Here is a 20,306-nt window from a genome sequence, read left to right as displayed (position 1 = left end):
ACATATCTATTATGTGGATGTGTTAGGTAATCCCTTATCTGAACAGTTGATGCGTATAGCAACTGGTTAGGGTAATGTAACAGTTGGCTCATTAGAGCAACTGTTTGCCGATGCTGGACAATAATTTGAATATGATAATTAACTTTGTATTTAGCCACTTGTGCCTTTGGGGACCTGGTGTTTTATACTTCGTTTGCGCTGTTAGATTTTGTGCTCCGCGTGGCGTTATGCTGATGTTGTGTTGGTAAGTACTTGCATTATTATATATCTAGCACCAACTTGTCCCCGTATCCTACATGTAGGTATTGGTTGCTGGATATTTCATGTCCTTTTTGTTGTGTTGATGATGTGTTTGTATCCTGTATTGTATTTCTTGTATTGCATTAGTGGATTTCTCATATGTCATATTATGACAAAGCATACATTTGCGATTTTACCCAGTATGTAGGACATAATGCCTGTCCTGGAAAATGAGTGGTTACTGTCTGTGGTTTTCACACCTATATTTTTCCCCATATGGCGTCGATCTATTAAACTCAAATTAGACTTTGAAGTGTCACATATTTATATTTCCTAATCAGATGGACATTGTTTTTGTCTTTAAATAAAAAACCAGTTCTCTCCCATAACAGTTATATCCATTACTCTCAAATACAACCGACCATCAACATACATAACATCCACAAAAAGCAAGGAATATTTCATGGAGGTATGAGGTCCCCGAACTCTAGTATTTTCTGTTATGCGTCTGTCTGTGTACAAGATTACTCAAGAACGGCTGGATGGATTGGTTTCATACTAGTTGTGTTGGTGGGGTGTGATGAAAGCTCGAATCGATGAGGTTTTGGGCGCCGTATCTGTCGTTATAATCGATGTAATAATATCAAAAATCACCCCTATATCTGCAATATATCGGAACAGACTTTAAGTGTTTGTTAATGGGCATAGCTCCAAGCAGATAGTGAGGTGATTTGTATGACAGCTGTTTGGGGAACTCCGAGTTTTTTTAATATGATGATTAGTTTTATTTATGTCTGCTTAGGATATCATGGAGATGTGAAGCGTAAGTATAATTGTAAGAAGTTGAGGTACATTTAACGGTAATGCTTAATAGGTATGGATGTCTCACATACTGTACTGCTGATTTGAGTGACATGGTGATTAAAATGCCATTAGGTCCTCTCATCTTAGATGGGTTGGGTGTCAGAAGTTTTATGGACGATACAGATGTTCTGATTTCGTTACGATAAGGGGCAGTTGTTAGTTGTCTCTTTCGTAGCCAATGGTACTTGTTTTTTAGCAGACGGGGTTGGCGCCAAGTATTCATCTTACAGTTGGTGTAGGGCTGTCAGAAGAAAGTGTGCATCTTGTTTTTGTACCGTGTGAACAGCTGATGTTATGACATATTGGTGGAAAATCAACTCACAATCTGACTAAAGTTGGCCACAAACCTTCTTCTTTGTGAGTTTCCCAACTTCCTCCCACCACACAGCTCTGAGGCACATAGTCGAACCTCAATAATGCTGACAACCTTAGACAGTTTAAATGCCAAACATCAAGCTTTAGGAACACCACGCTACCATATGCCGTCGACCTCTTAAACGCACATTACACAATTAAGTGTCACATTTTAATAATTATTAATCAGATGGACATCCTCTGTGTCATTAAATAAATACACCACTACTTTCCCATAACATTTTAACCATTACTCTCAAATACAACCGACTATACATACCATCCACAAAAAAAGCAATAAATATTTCATGGAGGTATGAGGTCCCCGAACTCTAGTTTGAGTAGCTTTAAGTTCAGAAAAAAAGAAATTAAACAGAAAAAATGCTTTTTAGATCCCGAACGTACACTTCATTACTGCAGCTGATTCTATACTAACCACCCTGAAGTGTTTATAACACCAGAATACAACAAGAATTTAGAAGCCGCTTAATTACACACCCCATTTGCCAACGTATTTCGGGCTATCTAGCGTGGTGCAATAATGCGAAGTTATCTAGCTGGGCCGCACTGGTTTGGGATTTGGGGATTCTGTGCAATCAACAGAAGTGTGTGGTTATCTGTTGTGCAATCAACTGGCTTCTACTGCACTAAAGAAATGATTCGCACGACACGATTTTAAATTAGAAACTTTATTATTGTAAACACTCCTTGGCATGAATATCATAATAGAACTACATTGGATTTGAAGGGCAATCAGCCATCCAGTACAAAAAGAAATGGCCAGCAAAAGTGCATTAGGAGCCGAATAAAGGCCGCAGAGGCTCCATAAAGGCCCCAGAGGCTAAATATTTGGGTTAGACATGGGTGTGTGGAATTGTATGAACAAATGGGGCGAGGTTTCTCGATATATGATCCAGCTTGCTTGCTGTCCCTTTGTCTTTGCTATGACCGTTGCCCCCCGGGGTGAACAGGTGAAAGGGTGGAACCGTACACATTCTGCATGGTGTTGTGCTTTTGGCTTCTAAACGGCATTTTCAGCACCCCAGGCGGACGCCACTCCTTCTTAATATCCCACAGGTAGGTCTGTATAGTAAAGAGTTCACGTGTAGTACCTGCTGGGTGAAAGGCACTTGTAGTCCCTGTACATTGAAGTCTAAGGGTGGCTACAGTCTCCCTCCACTAATTAATTTGAGTCACTTGGGAAATGCAAAGATTTTAGGTTTGATCTTAGATCGGTTTGCGATTCCAAAACTACAATCAAATCCAACCAACGGATCTAGAGATATCGCTGCAAACACAGAGCCCCTGACGATCGCAATAGCCATGTCATAAAAGCAACCCCCGTAATAGGAACCTTTTCTTTTTCGTTCATGCTAGCCCAAACTACAAATTTCTGTCCAAGAATAGTAAGATATGCACCCTCTATGCTTTCCTGTGACAATTTTAGAACATTGACAGCTAGGACGTATACAAAAACAAAATGGTAGAGCAACTAAGGTATATTATATATGCATATGCAAGTAAGGGGAATGTTCAGGCACCGCCATCGGTCAACAGGTATACAAACAACCCGTCACAGTGCTTCGCAGGTGTTTGCCGTGCGAAGATTGGACTCAGGTGGGTAAAGGTTTACACTTTAGATGATCGATTACGACCATGTCCCATACGTGGCTAGTTCAAATACACGTTTTGTGACAGCATGAACCTATTTAGGTATATGTAGAATCTGAATTGACAGAGACAACATACTTATATATGTTTTATCTTAAATGCATAACTAGCACTGGCTTCATTCTTCTAACGCCTTTCCAGTCTTTGTACAGGATTTTAATGATACTGGTATATGTAGATCTGCTTGGCAAAATGACCGTTATGTAGGATGGGATATGTAAATTTGAGAGGTTTCTAACGTATGACGTATACCCGATGATGTGCCTTCTTTGTCCTTGTTGTAAGGAATAAACAGGTTAACTTAGAAGAACGTTCCGAGTTGGCTGGTTTCTAGTGAGCACTACAGTATAGAGTATATATTGCAGTTGCAAAAGCATTGAAGAATCCAAGTTAAAACTTTTGCTTGCCTGTCTTTAGGTTGTACATGGGCGAAGTCCTGTAGTCCTGACGTGCGATTGTGAGCAATTCACTGACGGCTTTCAACGAGTAGGTCAGCGGTCAGGAGGAGTTCCGAGTGTGACCGAAGTACGGTAAATCAGGAAAATTTTGCGGTATCAAAGACCCGTAACTGCCCTCGTGAGACTGTTGTAGAAACATGACGATGGTTAGGGTACGTGGAGTGTCTAACTGGGTGTTTGTTGCAACAACAGTCGTACTGTTGGGGAGGTACGATGTCACAGCACAAGGTAAGAAGTTTTCCATCTTGTTCAATCCGCACAAACTCCATTTATTAGTATCTTAAGTTAATAGACCTTCAATAAAACTTTGCATCTTTGGTATCAATAAACATTTTTCGGATGATTATAGTGTCATCAACACACCTTTAATACGAAATCATGTATATGGCTGACAAATATGAATACAATCATTATCATTCTGATCAGATCAATGTCCAAAACTTGCGTGACATTTTATTACAGATGTCTGCTGGGTAAATGGAACGGGTGGAAGTCTCTTATTTTTAGAAATTGCGGAGAACAGCTTTACAGCAGGTATGTCCAAGTGATTACTGATTAGAATTATGGATTGCATTTAAAAATATTTTTATGCTTAGAAGCCAAACGACTCAACTCACATTATGAAACATTAAAAGAAAAAAAAAAGACATTAAATGAAGGCTAGGCTAATGTGACAATAACTGTATAGTATAAAGATTCATAGATTTTAAATTGTTTTATCTTTTTTGGCGACGCCCTTTGGGCAGGAATAATAGTATAGCAATGTATACAAGTAGCTTGGCAAATAACAAATTACTGGGAGTGAAACATCTTCATTTTCTGAAATAATGTTGCCTTTCTAGCTACCTTGTTTTCTGCATTCTCTGTTCATACAACTTAAAGACTTGAAATTAAAAACTTTTCCAACGTTACAATTTCACAAGCCTTTATATTCAATGGCGCCTCTCTATTTTGCTTTTTAAAACATTAGCCCAAGTATTGTCATTATTTCTCTGAATATAACTTTATTTGGCATTAATGTGGACATGAAACTGAAAACTTCCATTCTGAAAATGCAATGCTTCGCTATAGGTGAGGCAATCACAAACTTGGATTTCTCCGGAACCTATGGGGTGGACATCGCAAGCATCGCCCTAACATCACAGACGCCGGGAGGATACTTCAGCTTAGACCTACAGGATAATGCGACATATGTTCCCTTAGTTTTGGATCAAGACATTGATAGAGATGTGGTGAGTAATGATTAATGATTAATATCTGATTGAAGAAAACTGTACTGATACATCATGGAAAAAGAAAATAATTCTGACAAAAAAAACCTTTGTTTATTATATGCCTTGTCTCCTTTTTCCCAAACTGCAGCCTCCATTCAATACTGATGGTAGTATCAGATTTCAAGTAGAGTGCACATCTCCTGTAAACAGCAATGTACCGGTATGTAATATATTTTACGTAAAATCCCACGTTGGGTATTCTTACGGTCAAAGAAATGCATATTAGTCCTCTGACATTATGAAAAAGTAAAAAAAAAAATTTGAAATTCGGCATACATCTTTCAGGTTTACCTTAGAGTTTAGGTTTTGAATGTGCCCTTTTGTTTATTGTTGTTCATGTTAGAAATATATAGTGCATTGTCGTTTGGTACATTTCTAGTTACGATTTCTACACTGCCGAATATTCTACTGGCTCTTTGAAACAATAGCTACACATTTTTATAATGCGGTCTACGACTGTCAGCAGCCATGTGAATGTTATCGGGTGTGATCAATAGAGACGCAAAGCAGTACTAATGCAAACATTTTGCACCCTTCATTCACTATGTTACTTGACTAATATTGTGTAAATTCTCACTCACTTCAGAGATCAACGTTCATTATTGTCACAGTAACGGATGAAAATGACAACAACCCCGAATTCCAAGGAACACCCTTTAGCACTGCCGTTAGTGAGGTATGGTTATAAACTGTTTGTCAGGAATTCAAAGATTTTACATCGGTAGAATTTATGCAAATAGGCCCGATGTTCTCAAAAGTAATGATGCACAGAGTCAATAAGAAATATCTATGATAGATCAGTCGTAAAGTTTAACATCATTGTGCGATATGAGACTCTAGAATTTAACAATGTTACCCTTCTTGATAGAATATCTTACCTCTTGATACATATGTAACCTCTTGTCTCTCTGGATACAGGTTGGTCGAAATTTATACTAGAAATTTTCCATTAAACATATTGACTTCAGCTACTGTACAAAATAGCATTTCCTTTTTTGTGACTTTCCTCCACAGTACACTCAAGTTGGATCAACCATTTTCACCATGTCAGCTACAGACATTGACAGTGGACCAAATGGACAAAGAATCTTCTCTTTAGTCAGCAATGTAAGCAATGTCCTTGTAACTACATTTGTAATAGAACAATTAAGCTTTGACTGTATATTGTATTCAACTTTACATTTGCATTTTACATTTTGGAACCAAGATGTGTTTTAGGGCCATATTGATCTTAATTTCATTCTTTATCAGATGTCCTACTTTTCTGTTGGAACCACTGGAGATGTGACCTTATCAAAGTTTCTGGATTATGAATCTGGCGAAAGGCAGTTTGAGCTTTTAGTGCAGGTTCGGGTAAGTTGAAATGGAGAGTTCTTTAACATAAAGAATTTTCAGCATTTAGGAATGTCTGTCATGGAGTGTTAAGCCTTTAGGTCTACATATATAAACTTCGATATACATGGCTTGGTTGATTTTCGTTGTCTGTTTTCAATGCTTCGATTGTCAATACTTGAAAATGAATGTCTCACTTTTATACATTTGTCTATGTAATGCATTATACTGTTTGTGTTTTCAGGACACTGGTAACCCGTTTAGAAGTTCCGTCACAACACTGACCATAGCTGTAACTGATGAAGATGACTTGACTCCAATGTTTCAGCATGACATCTATGAAACTATTGTAATTGAGGTAAGCTACTTTCCTGTTTCATAGCTTTAAGACCTTGGTGGTTATTGATCTCAAAACAATTGGTAGCTCATTATTATTTATCACACCTTATTTGTCAGTAGTGTTTTCAAATTAGACTCAAAAGGAAAATTTCAAAGAACAGAAAATTTACACAAAATATGCACATGTTTTTTTTAAGAATGGCTTTAAGTTTATGTAAGATATGCAAGTTTTGATTTAATAGTAGGATGGCATTGTAAGACATTTCTGCTCTTATCGCTTTAATAGAGATAACCATATTCAAATCCAGAATGCGACAGGGAGCCTGAACACATCACCTGCTGCCATCCTCGCCTATGACCAGGACTTCGGAATCAACCAGACACTTGTCTACTCACTACAGACAGGTGTGTGACAATCATCAGTTTCCGTCAGATTACAATATAAGGCCATTTTTCGCACACACATCAATTTGCAAGTCAGAAAAAATTACGATCATTTTGCAAATTATAGAAGAAGTAAAGAAATGAACAAACCACGCAAGATCACGATTCGCGAGACTAGGTCATTCCGTGATCAAGATGTATTGAGCAGAAATAAAAAGAAATTGGAGGTCTGTGTTTTTAAGAGTTATGATCAAAGAGCATTCTATATTTTAATTATCTATATATCACTATTGATATCACCTCTAATGACGGTTACATCAAATGGAAAACAATTAAATCAAATATAAGCATAGTCAACCTGAAGGAATATCTATAACAATGCTGTCGTTTAAAATCCAAATTGCAGCCTCCGCAATACCAACCGACCTAGCAGACTTGTTGGACTATTTCAGCATCGATAGTTCAACAGGAGAGCTGTCTTTGGTTAGAGGACTGGACAGGGAGGCAGTACATGATGTCACACTCACCATCAAGGTAAACGAACAATGGTATATATTATGGTTAATGATCTTGATCTTAAAATTAAAAACAAGAAGGAACAAAATTTTTAGAATACATGGATTTCATTTGGATATTGGGCGTTAGTGAACGCATTATCCTTAATATTTTCTATTACATGAAACAAATTGTTCTGTGTTGTAGTGGTGTCTCAAGTAAAAAGGGGCCAAAGAAGCAAAATGCAATGGTACTAGGTATCCATAAACACATTAGAAAATCAGATATTAGAATACATAGATTTGTAACATGATATGGACTCAGCATAGTTACCAATCACATTCACATTTAAATACTTGGATACCTATTAACTACTTTTTAGATACAGCGATCTGCTGACAAACGTAGACAAAAACAAGCAAAAAAATACTTATCTCATATTTTTCATAATTGCTAAATTAGGCAGAACAGTCGGACAGCAATGTCAGATCAGCAGAGGCTCGTGTGTACATCGTTGTTCAAGACGCCAATGACAACCGACCACAGATGTCTGCCAGCCAGTACCAGGCAACAGCGATGGAGAATACCCCCATTGGTTCTCCTGTACTCACTGTCACAGCGTCAGACAAGGATGAGGTATGAGGAAGTATATCTTATCTATCATACGATGAGTAGTCTTGTTCCTTTGCAGTAAGCGTTTTGAAACAATAATACATTTTACATTGATTATACAAATGACGCCGTTTTGCTTTTTGTTGAGGTTTCACCTGTCAAAAAGTGCATACGTTACATGTAGTAAAGTCATTGAATAGAGAATACTACAATGACAAACTATCCTCATTAATGATGCAAATTGAGTCATATTGCGCATTTTGTCTAGGCTACCTGCATATAGAATAACATGGCATTCCGCACACACACACACGCACACACACACACACACACACATCGCAGACACCCAGAGACAGGCACACCAGAAGCAAAATCTCCAATTTTCATTGAGATAGTAAGCATATTTAATGACAACTGTCATATCTTTTTTTAATAGTGTGAAATACGTTTAACATTTCCAGGGAGGCAATGCAGTATTCATGTATGTGCTGGTTCCTTCCGATGCCTTTACCATTGATGGCACGACCGGTCAAGTCACTGTCAGCAACAACAGTATCCTGGACAGGGAGATAAACAGCAATTTCACACTGCAGGTAAACAAAACATTCATTATGACAACATGTGGTTGTGATCCTCTGTGATACAACGAAATCTGAAATTTATTGTTGTGGTAGCAAACAATTGGTGCTAAGTTTTGCATGTCAATAATTTCATTTTACATCAAGAACAATTTGACAGTAACTACAGCGTTCAACGAATCTTTGTAAGATAAGTGTAAAATTTGTCGTTAAAATTTATAATACGATGAAAATGTTTATGCAGCAGTAGATTTGTGGAGGTAGTAAAATTCTCCCAATTCCCTACTCCTTTGACCAGGGATGGTAATGACTAATATAACTATTTGGTTGCAAACAGAACTAACAATGTCGTATGATTTCTAGGTTTATGCGGTTGAAACAAACACAACAGAGAAGTACCGCAGCCCTACATCCATTGTTCTCATCACACTGTTGGATGAGAACGACAACAATCCAACATTTACCGCCGAAACCTACCATGCAAATGTGGCACAGGATGCAGCAAATGGAGCTGTCGTGACACAGGTAAACGTTGCTGACATTTTAACACTTTTTTTGGATACAAAAGGATATATTTTACATCATCAACTGGGTTTAAACGAAACTGATCGTGTTTTCAGCATGCAGAACATTACTTTAGAAAAATCTAAATTATCAAATGATTCCTCACATTTCAAATGAGTCTTACCTCCTTAAGAAGAAAGCAAACAAAAATTGATACTTTTTAAAAATGTAAAGACTACATGTACTTTGGATGTTGTTTGAAAGGTCTGACCGTTTCCAAAATCATATCTAGTTGCTTGAGTAATTGCTTTTTGGTGTAACTTATTACCTGGATGTCTAACCTTCATTAACATTCAGCACATTAAGAGCCCATCTTATCATTCAGATTGAAACAATGAAACGATTTCTACCTGGTTACAGGTGGTTGCAACAGACCCAGACTCTGGTTCCAATGGTGAGATCAGATACGGCATCATGTTTGCATCCGAAAATGGGAAGGACAAGTTTTCCATCAGCACAGATGGAAACATCACTGTATCAGGGAGGCTGGATGCCAACACTGTGGGGTCTTATGTTGTGGTGGTCATGGCCGCTGATCAAGGGACTGCTTCCAGGTGACCTTGTGGAATTCATTTTCAATACAGCCTAGCAAAAAGCAGCAATTGGAATGATTGTAATAAAATAGTTTTACACATTGATGTGTATATCATTCACACGCAATAATTACACTGTAGATACAGTGTTTACGGACAAATTATTTCGGTAGCATAATCTTGTGTTGATAATATCACATCTGTTATCATTAGAATAGTTTTAACAAACTCTGATATTCTAAATGTGACGTCCGTTACTGATTGTTCTTTACAGAGATACTACAGCTGTAGTGATTATTGATGTGATCAATGTCAACACAACAAAGGAAGGTACATGTTCACCTTTTAACAAACATACACTTACAAGGCATACAAATTTTCGATATTTTTGCTGTATAGCCAGCAACAATGTATAACAAAACAGGCAGCATCTATTTCCATAATGCTTGAATTTCTTTCTGTTTGAAAGATCTAATCAATAAATGATATTAAAGGCACTAAAAAATCCAGGCATAAAACGCATTAAAAAACCCAATGCCCCGATCATAGTAATATACATTTTACTTAGTAGCTTACTTAAAAACGTTACTTTTAATACCATTTCTGATATTGCTCAAAATTTGTTTTGAAATCAATAGGAAACATGATTTGTGAGAGAGATTTTTCGTTGGTCCATTACTATAGGTGGAAATGACACCAACACCATCATTATAGCAGCAACAATATGTGCCGTGGTCCTCTTGGCTATCGTCACAGTTGCAGTGGTGTTCGTTAGGAGAAAGAGGGCAGCCAATGGTAAGTGTAAAATAATTTCTAAACTTAAGATATTATATAGATTAAAGCACGTACATATCGTCAAACTTTATGTCTGAATAAGTACATATCGATGATCGCTATTTCAGAAAAACACGAGGGAAACCACTCAAGCAACATGGAGCTGGAGAATGTGGTGAGCAGTTCATAACTTCTGTATTTTTTTTCTGCAAATGCCCACCTTTATATGGTCCTTATAACTACTTGTAAATTTATGTCATCCGCAGATTATTTATCAGAAATAAAAAGCTTTTAGTTACATAGGTAATTTTTTTGCTTTGTTTTCTGCTGGAATGTTGTTTGAGTTCACACGAAAATGGCAAACATTCATGTATTTCTTAGTATATTCACTTACCAGATGCATTTACAAATGGTCTTGTCAAATATTTTATCTTTCCATTCTTCAACTATCTTTAATATATGTTCAATACAAGCTCGCCACCACTTCGTCTTATCATTTGCATCTTTTCATGCTTTCTTCTTGAAATAATACAACTGTTGATATGCAACATTTACCAGCTGAACAAAGATTTTTTTTTCTCAATTTATAACCTAAAGAATTGAACACGATTGTTTACGACTTTCTTCTAGCGCCATGATACGGAAGACGAGTACCAAAGTTTGCAGATATCTCATAGGCGCACAGTAAGTAAAGCAAATAAATGTGCAAAGTAGTTATAAAATTTAATAACATGCAACATAAAAGCTTATGTATTCGACCTTACTCTGTATATGATGTTATGCATTGTACATGTGATATATTTCAGCATTGGTCTATCAAATTTGCTTACAGTAAATGTTTTCCAGGCTTCTAGTAAAGAATACCAATGTACTTATAATATTTTCTGTTTTTTTTTTAAACAGTCTAATCACACGTACCAGGGGCTGACGGCACGCAGTGAGAACGAAGTATGACATTTTTTCTTCAACTCTTAACAAGCTTCTTTTTAACGAAACATGCTTTCCTACGGCTTTCCTACATGTTTCCATATTTTGCAATGCGTATTCGTTATATATTTTTAACGCTTGTTTATACACTAACAAGACGAGTCGAGAAACCTTTCTTTTGATACAGAGAGCACCAGAAGTAACCTATGAGGATTTGAAGTTGCCATCTGAATTCCCGCGAAGTCAGCTGGACATCAACGAGGAAATTGGCCAAGGAGAATTTGGGACTGTCTATAGAGCCGAGGCCTGGAAAATATCAGGCAACACTGGTGTAACTACTGTGGCAGTGAAGGAGTTGAAAGGTGCTTGGAATACTAAATATAAAGGAATTCTAATCTAAAAAAAAAATAATTTAGTTCTTAATTATGTTGTGTTGAAGCTAGCACTCTCGGACTTTACAAAGCACAACAAATACATAAGATGTGTGATATATTCAATTTATGTGTGAAATATTCAATTTCTACACATGAATATCCCAATGCCATTGAGCGATAACAGTTCATTTATGCAAATGATTTCTTATTGCTTACTAGGTATGACAAGTCCCGCGGCTTTGACTGCGTTTTTCAAGGAGCTGTCAATACTGAAGCTCCTTGGGACTCATCCTAACGTTGTTTCATTTCTTGGACGTTGCACGGAAACAGGTTAGTCTTCTGCCCTCATTTAAGAAACAAACTGCACATCGTAGTTGTAAGAAAAAGCAAGCTGCATGTATTTGATAAAAACAAATCCTTGACTCTTTGGTTTATTTGTACACCTGTAATTAAGGGTTAATGACCCGCCCCGAGGTGTATATGGTGTCATAACGCCTGGTCCTTTGCTATAACCACCGAATAAAACCACCTCGTTCGCTTGGCTCACTCGGTGGTTTTATGAGGTGGTTATAGCAAAGGACCAGTCGATATGACACCATGTACACCTAGGAACAGGCGGGTTATTAACGTTATTATCATATAGCCTACCCAAACTTGCAAACTACTGTATGACGCATAGATCCCTTGGTACTATACGCGTCAATTTCTTTGTCGAATTTCTGAAAGTTCACATCTGTTCCTTGGTACATACATTTGTTTACAGAATGCAGTTTGAAACCAAAATTTCCACAGAAAATATTCAAAACATTGCAGTCTTTCGCTTTTTAGAACAACAAAACTCATTCTCAATGTTAACTACTCCCTCCTTACAGTTTGTGCTTATTCCCTCTGCTCTGGCATATGTTTCGCTCCTTTTGATTGGCCAAACCCTGCATATCTTGTGTGTATCGCTCAGGCTGGTTGGTCAGAATGAATCGACACCGGCACCAGTGCCAGCACCGGTGTTCAATTGCTTTCTCCCTGGTACGCAGGCCGATCTAAATCGCCTCCAGTCACGGTGTCGATTCATTCTGACCAATCAGAAGGAGGATACACACCGGCCTGGCCGGAATCTAAGTGTTACGGCGTCATAACCAACGTGGAACGGGGCCTTCTGATTGGTCCGCGGCGCCTGGCTATATGATAATAAGGCATAAAGTCAGGACTGCCTAACAAGCAGAAAGTCATTGATAAAATATGTAGAGGCGGGCGATATGCGGCTTTTATGAGCAAATAAAACAAATTGTTTCAAATATTGGTAAAAAAATACTTCGTAAAGTGACATAGTCACATAGATTACAAAATTATCAAATAAAGAAACTTGGTCCGGTCACTTTTTAAACGTTTTCAAAAGCTTAAAGGAATCAGATAGATCCAAATACTATATTTTTCTTAAACTTAGAACTATTTGGATTAAATATCATTCAATATGATTAAAAAAATATCGCAGATATCATTCCAAACCCTCTCAGGGACGTTTAACAGGCTATGTTATATTCATTTATATGTATTGATACCTTTTCTAGAGCCGTTGTATCTCCTGCTGGAGTTCGTGTCTGGAGGCAGTCTCCTGTCCAACCTCCGTACCAGCCGCACTCACCAACCATACGGGAACCTGCACGGCGGGAGCAAGTCTCTCTCCTCACGTGACCTCACCAAGTTTGCCTGGGACGTAGCCAAGGGGATGAGTTTTCTGGCAGCAAAGAAAGTGAGTGGAAACCTCGTAGAAGTAACTTACTTTGATTACATTGGCTGTATCAAAGCCTGAATCTGAATCTAAACAACGACGGCTGGTGATATCGACTTCTTTGTTACGTTGTCCCACTAAGGTTCCAGAGATAAGATGGCACGATAAACGATTAAAGCCAACTTGGCGACATGAAATCAGTTTTTACTGTTTTTTTTCCTTGACTGGATCAGAAGACACTTACCATACAGATGAAGTGACATTTCGTTCTAGTTATTATTTGTTTTGATTTTAAATTTTCACAATATTAGATCATCCATCGTGACCTTGCAACCCGGAACGTGCTAGTTACTGCAGACCGGACCTGTAAGGTGTCAGACTTTGGCTTCTCGCGAGAGGGGGATGAGTACGAGAGCACTACCAAGGTGTTTATGCATTAATTACATCCAGAGAATAACTGGTACTGTAGTTACGAAAAACGGACAGCCAAGGATTTTATATTATCTGCAGTGCAGTAGGTACCTGTCTGTATTTAACCAGCAGATCAGCATCTGTTATCGTATGTATTCATGTGTGGGCCACGACACCAGCATACCGCTGCCTGTGTCCCACGTGTATTGTATCGTTTGCAATCTCAATAAATCACAATATCGTATGACAGTGACGATGATGGATTCTTCTGTCCATGTCGACGGATGAGTAGACGAACAGTCAATTCCTGAGATGTCTCCTCATGTGGGAGTGAAATCCTATTCTGCAAGCACAGAAACGGCCGCAGGTGCTGCAGAGGGAGTACAGGCATGAATATGTTGTCTATAACTCTGTAATCATTGCCGTTGGTGAATAGTATGCAAATATCGTACTCTAGTATACAACCATCTGTCCCGCACAGACCCGCCTGCCTATCCGCTGGATGGCCCTCGAGTCGCTATTCCATCGGAAGTACACCACCAAGACTGACGTCTGGGCTTTCGGAGTGCTGCTCTGGGAGATCGTCACTTTGGGTGGGTTCATATATTTTGTGCGTGACACTGGTGTACAGCAAGCACGAAATAGAAAAGATGGAGAGAATTATACAGCAAAATGAAGTAAAATCTGTGGGGTCCTAAGGAACCGGTAATGTGGAAGGATTACAATGAAGGAGTGAATGTTGAATGGATATAACGTGTTTTCGTTTCAGAATTTTACCTCAAATGAGGCAGGATAAAAATTTTAAAACGTTGCTGTGTTTGCGCGGCTGAATTATTCTCTCACGATCCGCATTTGTTACCGACAGCTTTGGACAGTCGATACGTTTTCTTATATTTACATCGTTTCTTTTTCAGTTTGCTTCATATTTCACTTCGTTCCTTTCGCACCTTGGTACATTCTTTTTCATTCCGTTCCGTTAAATATTTCAATCTTTTTTTAATGATTCTCATAGAAAACAACCAATCATAACTACAATCATATCTTAACCACTAGCGTGACTGCATACGCCCATCTAAAACATTGTAACCATAACAATCTTATCAAAATTACTTGAACTTTTTTGATGTTTGTGATGATGATAAGTTCTCTTGTCTATGATTTCATAAACGTTCGTAAAAAAACGAGATTTATAATGCCTATCATGTATTCTGCTTAGGTGCGACTCCGTACCCCGGTATGTCCAAACGTGAAGTGATGGACGGAGTGCAGCAGGGATACAGGATGGGCAAACCGCACCACTGCGATGAAGAACTGTGAGTCAAAATGTCTTCCTTCTTATGCTAAAACAAAAATGGCCATGTAAGGATATCATCGTGGTCGTAAAAGAGAATTAAATGCTTGAAGCATTCGGCTTCCTCTAATAATGACTAATGTTGTTGAGAGTTCGTGAAACAAGATACTTTTCAAGACCACTTTTGTAACGCATCGCTCATAATAGTAAGACGAACTGAACAGTACAAAGAACAACACTTGCTTGCACAAAGTACAACAACGCCAGAAATCCTTGTTTTCTAGTAAGTCTCGGTATGAGAATTCTTACTCGATGACATTTGTGTACTAGCTACACCCTGATGCTCAACTGTTGGAATGCTGACCCTGCCCGGAGACCAGAGTTCCGCAAGATCCAGCAAAGTCTGGATACACTGATGGAGGCAGAACACGTGAGTCCAGAGTGTCATCCATATGCAGTACAATTGCAGTATATAACCGTCTATAAGAATTTTTTTTATAAAATGGTTTAAAATTTGTATTTTACATTAACTGTGGTAATATCAGTCGTTATATGATCAGTAGCACAGAATGATTGACTGCAACCAGTCATCATCTAATATTAAGTGGAGTGCTAGCATCTTTCATGTGACTGACATTTTGCCATTTGTATCACTTTCTCAGGACTACATTGACCTGGCGAGTCTGGATGAGAACACCTATACTAGTCTGCAAACCACCCATGGCGAAAAATACTAACTTACTAGGATCTTGCCTTGGAAGGCTTCATGATCTCTGCCGTCGGACCTTTTTTTAAATATAACATTAGTTTGTTTGTTTCATATTTCATTATGAGAAGGATAGTTTTAAAGATAACATTTGTTTGTTTCTTGTTTCATTATGAGAAGGATAGCCTTTAAGCTCTATAGCAATAGAGGGGCAGTTCCATCCACCCATCTTTCCATCCATTCAAATGTTACATTGGTGAATAATGTACGGTGAATAAACTCTAATGTACCTGGACATTATCTCAACAGTACCTCCGCTCAGTGAAATAGGACCTTTAGGTCAGTCTTTTACTGTACAATGTAATAATATTTTGATTATGGTTGGATATATTGTTCTTGGTATAGAGGTCACCTATGTTGTTCCATGTGAATATCTTTTTATATTTTCAAATCTTTGTGATGCATTTTGATAATTCTAGATTGATTTTAGATAACTATGCAAATCAGATTCTCCTTAGCATGAGACTGTATTCACCTTGCCTAAAGCAATCTATATCTCCAAAAGGGGATCCGTATCTTTGACCGCAAAGAAATTAATGAACTATGTAAAATGAGCCACCCATTAGCATAGCGCACATTCAGTTGTATGCATTTTCCTATAGGTACCTTCACCTCCAATATGACGCACGTAGCATGTAACGTAAGGTCGTGTTAATTTGATTATATGGATGACATCATAATGCAAATTTAGAGCTAATTAACATAATTTATGTATTCATAATTTATGTATTCATCTCCAATCGACCTACCTACGTACCATGTAAAGAAAGAAGAAGAAAAAGAACACACCAGCAAAAACAAGATTTTTCCTTGAGAGAAATATAATTAACAAAAAAGTTCAGGTGTAAACGAGAACAAGGCTAGGCCTGAACATCTACCTTGTACTACGCAACGAGTGATAAATTGTCTAATGGACTCAATATTTGTGTGATGTAAAATGTTAGTTCTTCTTATTATTATTATTATCATCATCCAAACAAATGAACAATAAAACTTATATGTTAATAACAAAAGTGTCAGGTTTAAACAAGAAACATTCTCAACAGTAATGATTAACAGTTCCCATCGAGATCGTTAAAGATGAAGCTTTTTCTTCATCGGTACCTTATACTGGTACGTACAAGTGGGCACTATTTACTCTCCTTTTATTTCCGTTCACATGTACATTTTGCCAACTGTATCTCAGACTTACATCTCTTTAGAATAGAATGGATGTAAGTGCCACACTTGCTGTTTCACGACACACTAATGGTGAGTTTTTCTGGATGGGTTTTCTGTGTTTCTCGTATGTTGAGAAATAACAGAATTCTAGCTTTCTTGTACCGGCATTTGTAGGTTTTCTACGCTGTGTTTAGCTTGGCAGTGACGGTTCAGACTGGATTTCCGTGCTGCAGAGAAGTCACACTGGTCACACTTGTAGGGTTTTTCCCGGGTGTGGATTCTCATGTGCTGAATAAGGCGAGACTTTATAGCTGCCCTGTATCCACAGATACCGCACATGTAAGGTTTTACTGTAGTGTGTTTTGCTTTTAGATGGTCGTCTAAGTTGGATTTACTCACAGCAGAATAGTCACACTGGTCACATTTGAAGGGTTTTTCACCTGTATGCGTTTTTATGTGCTTCGATAAGTTTGGCTTGTGAGCTGTCCTGTACCCACACTCCCCACACATGTAGGGTTTCTCTCCAGTGTGTTTAGCTTTTAGATGGTAGTGCAAAGTACATTTATTCACAGCAGAATAGTCACACAGCTCACACTTGTAGGGCTTTTCTCCTGTGTGAATTCTCATGTGCTGGGATAAGGTAAACTTTCTAGCTGCCCTGTACCCACACTCCCCACACATGTAGGGTTTCTCTCCAGTGTGTTTGGCTAAATGATAGTCCAAAACAGATTTCTGTGCTGCAGAATATTCACACTGGTCACACTTGAAGGTTTTTTCTCCTGTGTGCGTTCTCATGTGTCTGGAAAAGGTTGAGTTGTGAGCTGTCCTGTACCCACACTCCCCACACATGTAGGCTTTACCACCAGTGTGCTTTGTTATCTGTTGTCCAGAGCTGCAGCTGGTATCTTCCATCTTCTGATTTTATCTGCTGGGAAACAAAGATTTGTACGTTGTAGATAAACTTATCCTAGAGCTTTTACTTCCGTCTATTGACGACAATATCTATCACGAAATAACAATAAAAAAGTTTCTCTTTCTTATGTGCACACAATGCTACCAGAATACATGTGTAAGTCAAACGTTATAATTATGAATATGTTGATGATTGGCAGATTTTCGAAAATTATGTTGACATCCCATCGTTAATCTTTTTTTATTTTATTCATAGTACAACCATAACAAAGAAAAAGAAAACAAATTGAATACTATTTCAATACAATGTATGATGGATTACTATTTACCAACAACATATAAATACATGTAATGACATGTCTAATTATGTACAGAGAGAACCCTTTCTATAACATTGATGATCTCCAAACAAATCGCATATGTTCAACCATATCACATATGTTCCAAGTCTAGAAGTCCTATCCAAGCAAAGAAGGCTTCTTGTTTGAATTTCCATAAACCATCAACACATTCTTTCAACTCACTTTAACTTAACTATCCTTTAACAATTGGACTGGCTGCACCGTGAACTGTTCATGCACAACCTAGCTGAGGTTGCCCACTGATGAAAAGAAGTAAAAAAAAAAGTTTGGAAGCCTGATGTTACAATTCTCCATAATAGTCATAAGAGTCCTTATGATTCCAAGAACCATATAATTATAACAATGATGCACTCAAAGACATACCTTACGCTTGATAATGGTAATGCAGAATTTCAGAGAGTTCACAACTCAGCTTCTTCTTCTTCTTTGACCTGCCACTTCCTGCAACTATGTCACAGATAAAGAAAATTATGCATCTTCCAATGAAGCTGCTGTAAAACGTTTGTCTAAATATTTTAAATGATATGTAAAAGTGCCTATAATTTAAAATGAACCTAAACTATAGTAAAATCAAACAAAACTAGCCACATCAGACTCAATGAAACTGGTAACGCATTGCCATTGCCAGATGGTTTGTAAGACATCGGCCTTGAGGCGTTGCCAAAAAATGCACGAGGCACGCGTCCCACGACACACACATGTGTACCATCCCAAATGTGCTCTATCCCAAAAGCGCTTTTAGGATAGAAGCACTCCTGGGATAGGCCTGCATCCTAAATGTGCTTCTATCCCAAAAGCGCTCTAAGGGAGAGCGCATTCAGGATATCCCAGACGCGCTTCTTTGTCGCCGTCAATCATGGTGATTGACAGGACCGCAAGCGGTGATTGTTTACGCCCAGGTTTCCATATTTGGAAAATGTCACCCACACATGAAAGATGTTGACTTCATTTTTAGTTCTTGATGTCAATCAGAAACGTGCACATGAAAAGTGCAGTCAGGAGCTTATCCTTACACACATGAGCTTATATTCTTACACACATGATCGGTATCATATATTGTAACATGTTTCACAAGTTAGATTTCATGAAGAAAATATGCTCATTCATCTGGAAAGAGTGTCCTTGTGTTGATTTTCAGAGCATTTTCAGAGGAGACTAGATCGAGTTAAACTTTGACGCAGGAGGGGCTGCGGGTATGTTGAAAGTATGTTGTACAATTTTATTTTCATCACTGTGTTGTTGACAAATGTTCAACTATCTAATTTAACCTAAACAGTTTCATACTGTTTTGAAGATTTATTAAACTTTTGAAATGATATTGGCTCAGTCATTCATCCAAGACATCTTGTTTCTGAAATAAAAGCACGGAGGAACTGGATGAGATGATATATATCTGCAACAGTCCTTTTAGTTGGTGATAAAATTTCTCAAAGCCCTGTCGTACTGTATAGTAACTTTTACTTCTCCTTCATGGATAAATCTATTTATTAGGCTAAGAAAATATGACAAATCTTATAATAAAAGTTATCTTTATTGCAAGTTAATGCACAGAGGTAATTGTTCACTGCTGAATACAATAAGTATACAGTGTACACAGATAATGGGAAATTTACCAATTTATATTGAAACTTGATTCCATGCAGATTAAACACTAATTTGTCCTTTTGATTGCAACTACATGTATATGATTTGTATCCATCTAATTGTGCAAGTAAAACACAGAAAGTACTTCTCAATAGTGTATCCCAAGATGTACTACAAAATGTACCATAAAAAGTACTACAAAATGTACCATAAAACAGTCAATGAAAACGTCCAGCTGCACATTGATCAAGTCCCCAAGCCATTCAGTTCCCAGGTTGTATTCGCAAAAGCGCTTCTTGGATAGAAGCAGATGTTCGTCT

The 20,306-nt window shown here is 37.8% G+C and overlaps 1 protein-coding gene and 1 long non-coding RNA gene across 2 annotated transcripts; both read left to right on the top strand.

Annotated features, from left to right (window-relative positions):
* The first annotated feature begins 7,341 nt into the window (after positions 1-7,341).
* On the top strand, positions 7,342-8,608 carry LOC118432359. Its single transcript, XR_004833069.1, has 3 exons — positions 7,342-7,450; positions 7,874-8,047; positions 8,485-8,608. It is a non-coding gene; the product is annotated as an uncharacterized LOC118432359 (long non-coding RNA).
* Positions 8,609-8,721: 113 nt separating this feature from the next.
* Positions 8,722-15,227, top strand: LOC118432209 (tyrosine kinase receptor Cad96Ca-like). Its single transcript, XM_035843737.1, has 14 exons — positions 8,722-8,760; positions 8,965-9,126; positions 9,526-9,719; positions 9,973-10,028; positions 10,383-10,493; positions 10,601-10,647; positions 11,103-11,156; positions 11,376-11,420; positions 11,587-11,761; positions 11,993-12,103; positions 13,339-13,520; positions 13,811-13,924; positions 14,392-14,503; positions 15,127-15,227. The coding sequence occupies exons 1-14, from the start codon at positions 8,722-8,724 to the stop codon at positions 15,225-15,227; spliced, it is 1,503 nt and encodes a 500-aa protein (XP_035699630.1).
* The last annotated feature ends 5,079 nt before the right edge of the window (positions 15,228-20,306 follow it).

The sequence above is a fragment of the Branchiostoma floridae genome, chromosome 15 (genome assembly GCF_000003815.2).
Source record: "Branchiostoma floridae strain S238N-H82 chromosome 15, Bfl_VNyyK, whole genome shotgun sequence".
In the NCBI taxonomy this organism is placed as follows: domain Eukaryota; kingdom Metazoa; phylum Chordata; class Leptocardii; order Amphioxiformes; family Branchiostomatidae; genus Branchiostoma; species Branchiostoma floridae.
This window is presented reverse-complemented; position numbering and strand designations above follow the sequence as displayed.